This window comes from Argopecten irradians, chromosome 3, assembly GCF_041381155.1.
Source record: "Argopecten irradians isolate NY chromosome 3, Ai_NY, whole genome shotgun sequence".
In the NCBI taxonomy this organism is placed as follows: domain Eukaryota; kingdom Metazoa; phylum Mollusca; class Bivalvia; order Pectinida; family Pectinidae; genus Argopecten; species Argopecten irradians.
In genome coordinates, this window is record NC_091136.1 from 12,990,445 (window position 1) to 12,996,133 (window position 5,689).

Below are 5,689 nucleotides of genomic sequence, written 5' to 3' on the forward strand. Positions count from 1 at the left end.
AGTTGACTGTCACTGCGTCAAACGTCAAAACAGTGAAATCATCTTCACTGCTTACATAGTTTATGGAGGAAACCTTGCATTTGTTTGGTATTATAACTTCATCTTCGGCCATCAATAGATATTTCCTTATGTTAATAATGTTTTTAAGAGAGTTTATTTTTTTGTTTCGGAAAAGTAGTGGGCCTTTAAACACATGAATTTAAAAACAACAAGTAATTATCCAATCAACGCACATAACTCAGTTTGGCCAACCAATCAAACTGAACAGATTTTTTATAACCAGGTAGAATCCCAACAAAATGGCAGGTAAAGCAACCAATTATAATTACTATCATCCTAGTATGTAGCAAAAACTATTCTATCCTTTTTTCAAATGAAAAAATATTTATTTCAGTAATGGCAAGTATTCAAACGATTATGCAACCTAACAACACCTAGATTTTTTAAATTTTCCAATATCCCGCCTACAAGAGTTCCTGGTCTAAGTTAAATTTGGCCACAATACGCTTCATTTGAAACATGTTTACAAAAGGCTTTGAATGTTGATATCCAGATTATAAGGATGGTTACCATGTAGCTGCAATATTGTAGCCCAAAAGACTTAAGACAGAAAATATGGTGCTGTCTTTAGAGCTACAATTGCGGTTGGTGCCTATGACTTCCAATGGAGCAAAGTAATTATGCAAACCATTATTAAACGTTTGTATGCATTTTATCATAATTTTATTTTATATATATCGCCTACAAACTAGGCAATAAAACTGAACCATACGAAATATGAAATTATCAGCGAGACATTTTTTTTACATATATATACATGTGAAGGTCTTTCTGAACGGAATTTATATGGCAAGTCCATAATTGTAAACTTGAATTGACGTCCTGTGAGCAGTACAGAAGATGTTAAGAATGATAGTTATGATTGTTTTGAAGAAAAATAATATATAAATGCATGTATATACATAAAATTATTGGAAACCTACAACAAAGTATATAAAAAAATGTGCCTGAGTGAGTTCCTGAGGCACTGCTCCACCAGGACATATATATATAGGCACCACTTTGTACCCAGCCCAAAGGTATACAGTAAAACCCCTATAACTCGAACAGCAGGGGATCAGATCAATAATTCGAGGAATACAGGGTATTCGACTCATCCGAGGTTGGTCATGATCGACCGTTGACAGTCAAAATGTCCGGTCTCCCTATGACAAACAATACATTGCAATGACATTTTAATTACCGTAATTCCAGCATTTTGGATTTTTTATGAAAGTGTGTTTTGATAGCAATATCAAGTTGAAAAAATATGTATTACATAAAATGAGGGTTTGAAATACTGACGACAAAGTAAATCAAATGTAAACGATCGTCAAACGTGGTACAAAAATACCATATTGGTTAAAACAGACAATGTGTACAATTTCGATGATTTAATTAACAAAAATCATTTAACACATTTACAAAATAAATACACACATTAAAGTTATTAACCAGCATAGTTACGAACAAACAACAATACCTATATCTACCTTGTAAAAGCGTTAGGTTACACGTGTTCACGAGGAAAGTTACGGAAATACAATATGCGGGAAAAGATACGAAACGCACTGATAAAAACGAACATGGGTCAATGTGATTTGTACTTAGCACTATCAAATTTTGGTATCGTTTATATCTTTTGGAAAAAACACAAATTAAAAAAAAATATTGAACTTATACAGGGAGTCGGAGGTCAGCGATTTCTTCCGACTCTTTTGTCATTTCACAATGCGTACTTTCTATTAACACAAATCAATGTAAACATCTTCCGTATTTTCGTATTTAAGCGAAGATTATTACGAGAGAGACACCGATTATTTAATGCCTTTTCTGAAATATTCAAATAAAGTTTGCATTAAACAACGACTGGCGATCGTGGAGGTAGGTAATACTGACACCGTTAATCCCTTAATTACCGAAAGGGTTGATACGGCACCTGTATAAACACAAGTCGTGAGCTATTATCCGTGACGGTCGGTGCAGTCAGGTGTGACACAGGTAAACAGTTATCAAGGGCCGAACACCTGTTCGACGAATGCATGGGTACATACTATGTATTTGCTCAAACGGGGATATATTTCTGTTCGAGGAATAAGGTATTCGACGAATAGCTGTTCAAGCTATCCGGGGTTTTGTTACATAGATTATATAGGGACACGGTCGGGACCGTCCGACCAGTTCGACGAATAGGGGTATTCGAGGAATCCGGGTTCGAGTTAGAGGGGTTTTACTGTAGTAGGCCGGGTATGTATATTCGTTTACCACACTATCAAAGGATTCTAATTAAAATCTAAAGATCTAATTAAAATCTAAACAACTTATTTCAAGTTTTAATGAATTTAAATTATTGTTGGATAATTCTTATTATATAGAAGCATCTAGACTATCAACATTTTCTGGACGAAATCCCTACCTGAACCTCTTACAATAGTTCTGTCCCCCTCTCGTTTCAAAACTAGTGACAATGCAAAAAACATCAAATGGCTATATAATTGTCACAGAAAAGTTAAGATTGTTCCATTTATAATATATAATTAACACCTTTTTACCCGAAGTAGCTTTAAGAATCTTGATAAAAGGCTAATTATAACCATCTCATCATGACCATGGTAGGCTTAAGGATGATTAATTAATCCATAACAGAATGTACAACAAATTTCACTAACCTTGATGAGGAGGGTGTGAATTTTATCCACAGGAAGAACGAGTGGAGTGTTTTTACGGCCTTTCTCCAAGGCACTATTTGCGTCACGGATAGCCCATTTGTCTATTGGATCAGGAAAGGTCTTGTTGACTCGGTCAATGATGTCCTGTACCGAGTGTGGATGGGACACACATAGTGTTACCAACAGATTCAGGATGAGGCTCTCGATGTAGTCCAGGGCATCAGTTTTGGCCACCAAGGACGGGTGCACCTGCTGATGAACCTGGGAGTAAAAGAAGAAATGGTATAAATACTATTCCATCTTTGCTCATGGCAGAGTTAGCTCCTTTATGGATAGGTATTCATTGTGACATCATTATTTTGTGGGTGCAATTCAACATCATTTTCTTTGAAAAGTATGATATTACTTTTGCAAACACATGATGTCAAAATTAATATACCTACATGCAAAGGCAGATAGCTCTGTAATATACAAATGCAGTTTAGACATTCATTTTTGTTGGAAAAGGTATTATGTTCATAACATGTGGGGCTGCAATTCAAAGGATACACTTTTTTAATTCAATTCAATTTTCACTATATAAAGATATTCATTTTAGATAAAAGAAATCTAAAGAACCTTCAGACCTTATTAGGTTTGGATACCATTGAAAATGTAACAGTATAATATCATGCTGATATCAAAGAAACAATATAAATATTTTAATGATACTGGTACTTTCAAAGAAATACACTGGTTATCAAACATACTACATATAGATTTATTTGCTTCAACCACAGACGTCTGCATCTGGTTTTGGAAAAATGAAATATCCTACCCCTACTATATGAACAAGATGAGACACTCCATGAACCGGAAGTTGAGGGTACGCTCCAATTCACTTTGAAATTAGACCAAATTTGACGTAAATATTGAGTGTCCGTTCGTTTAAAGGCCCACTACCTTTCCGGAGCAAAATTTAAAGGTTTCTTAAAAACATTAATAACAAAAGAAAATATACATCGATGGCTTAAGATGAGGTTACAACACCAAATACATGCAAAATTTCCTGTCTAATGTACGATAACAGTAGAGATTCATTTCGCTGTTTTGCTGTCTAGCGCAGTGATAGTTAACTACCGCGCGGCATTTAGGACGACGGCGGGAAACATAAAACGACCTGCGTTATGAAAATTAACATTTTATTTATTCTAATTAAACAGTTCTGAAGGTGATGATAAGTGTGCTAGTAAACGTATAGTTAATAACTTCTGCGACTCTACAAAATTATTGATCTCGTTTTTACATTCCTATCTTACTTACTTACTAACTTACTTAAGAATCCTCTTTTTGAAATGTATGCCAGGTTTTTGTCGCGAAGTTACGATTTTTTAATATGGAACAGGACACCAAGTATCCAAGTAGCGGACGATGCATCAACTGTGAAACGGAAGTTGATCTTTCAAGCTTGCAGTTTTACAAGGAGCAATCTGATTGGTTAATTAAATTAATTGACAAATCAGATTGCTTCTTGCGAATGCTCGCTTGAAGAGTTCCACTTCTGTTCCACAGTTGAAGCATCGGAGTGTGACACCTTGTATAGTAGGAGTAGCTATAGGTTGTTATATTTTTATCAAACCAGAAGCAGAAGCCTGTGCTTCAACATTGTAAGTATGTAAAGGTAAGAAATACACAAGTTGTTGTGTAGCAATGTATTTTTCATAATAAAACAGAGCTGTAATACTTTTGAAGATCATGTTCTTACATACTTTGCACTTGTCTCCTTCATTTACTTTTTAGATGCGGATTAATTCCTTAGAAAATCATTGTTCATTTTTTCCAAATACTGATCAGAGTATTGGTACTTTTTAAAACAGCTATAGTATGTATTGTTATGTTTTAAAACGAGTAACGATACTATATATTATTGAAGATACTATATTGTTATGGAATACCGGTATCCAACCCTAGACTTTATATTGACAGTTTGAGGTCTTCAATTTACCATTTAGGTCTGCAGCTATGCCTGTTCATAAACACAGAATGTTTGTCTGCGTTGTGTGATCTTGATCTTTTCACACTGTTTGCCATTAAATTTGTTTAATATTATACACTTACAGGCGAGGCAATATAATCTTGGCTAACTTTCCACCCAAAATACAACCGATTTATGACGTAGATTGGCCCTTATATTGGTCACATCATGCATAAAAATGACATTGAGAAATGCCAGTAAATTATCAGTAAATAAGTGGCATTTTAACATGAGTATATGTCTTCAATGAACAACCATGAAATCATATCGAATGTGGCCACCAAATTATCATAACAGCAGTCTGTTGGGTATGAGTAGGTAGGTGGGGGTGTCTGTTCTGCTCAAAGTGACCGATTTTCTACTTACCCCATGCAACGCATTAACGAATATGCCTTTCCATTTCGCAGCATTTTCTTCAGAAAACAAATTCTCTGATCCCGTTGCAGGAAACATTCCTACTGTTGCTCGATCAAGTACCAAAAACACATCATGAAACCATGATTGGAAAATAGATCGACTATATAGGCCTATTTATGAAATGCTCCGAAGTTATGGCAGGTGTCGATGTTGGTGACCTTCACGTCAACAGCATAGCTAGGCATTTCCCATGCTACCAGCGACTTTTCATCGTGTTACGAAGCAGCATGGTAGTGTCATGCATATTATTCACATCATTTAAACACTTCCCTTCCGAAATTTAGGTATATTATTGTCTTTTGTTGGTGCCAAAGCTTCCGCAAAACCACAACAGGAAGTAAAAGTAAGAATCATAATGCGCATGCTTACTACGCCTGTCGGAAAGTGGCGAATTTTTTCCCATGGGATTAAAATATTTGGAATTCCAAACATATTTCATCAATACAATTAAGATAATTTTTAAAAATTAAATGGAACAATACAGTATTAAAAACTGATTTATTTTGCTATGACTTTTAAATTTTAAATTGCTATTTTAAATGTCGTAAAT

General features: G+C 34.9%; 1 protein-coding gene across 1 annotated transcript in view; it reads right to left on the reverse strand.

Moving 5' to 3' along the window:
* LOC138317583 (son of sevenless homolog 2-like) overlaps positions 1 to 5,495 on the reverse strand; it is a 28,784-nt gene extending 23,289 nt beyond the window's left edge. Inside the window, exons 1-2 of the mRNA XM_069259356.1 lie at positions 5,089 to 5,495; positions 2,709 to 2,969 (exon numbers count right to left, since the gene is read on the reverse strand). Of these exons, the coding sequence (XP_069115457.1) occupies positions 2,709 to 2,969; positions 5,089 to 5,175 (348 nt within the window). The 5' untranslated portion in view covers positions 5,176 to 5,495. The remainder of the gene's footprint in view (positions 1 to 2,708; positions 2,970 to 5,088) is intronic.
* Between the last annotated feature and the right edge of the window lie 194 nt (positions 5,496 to 5,689).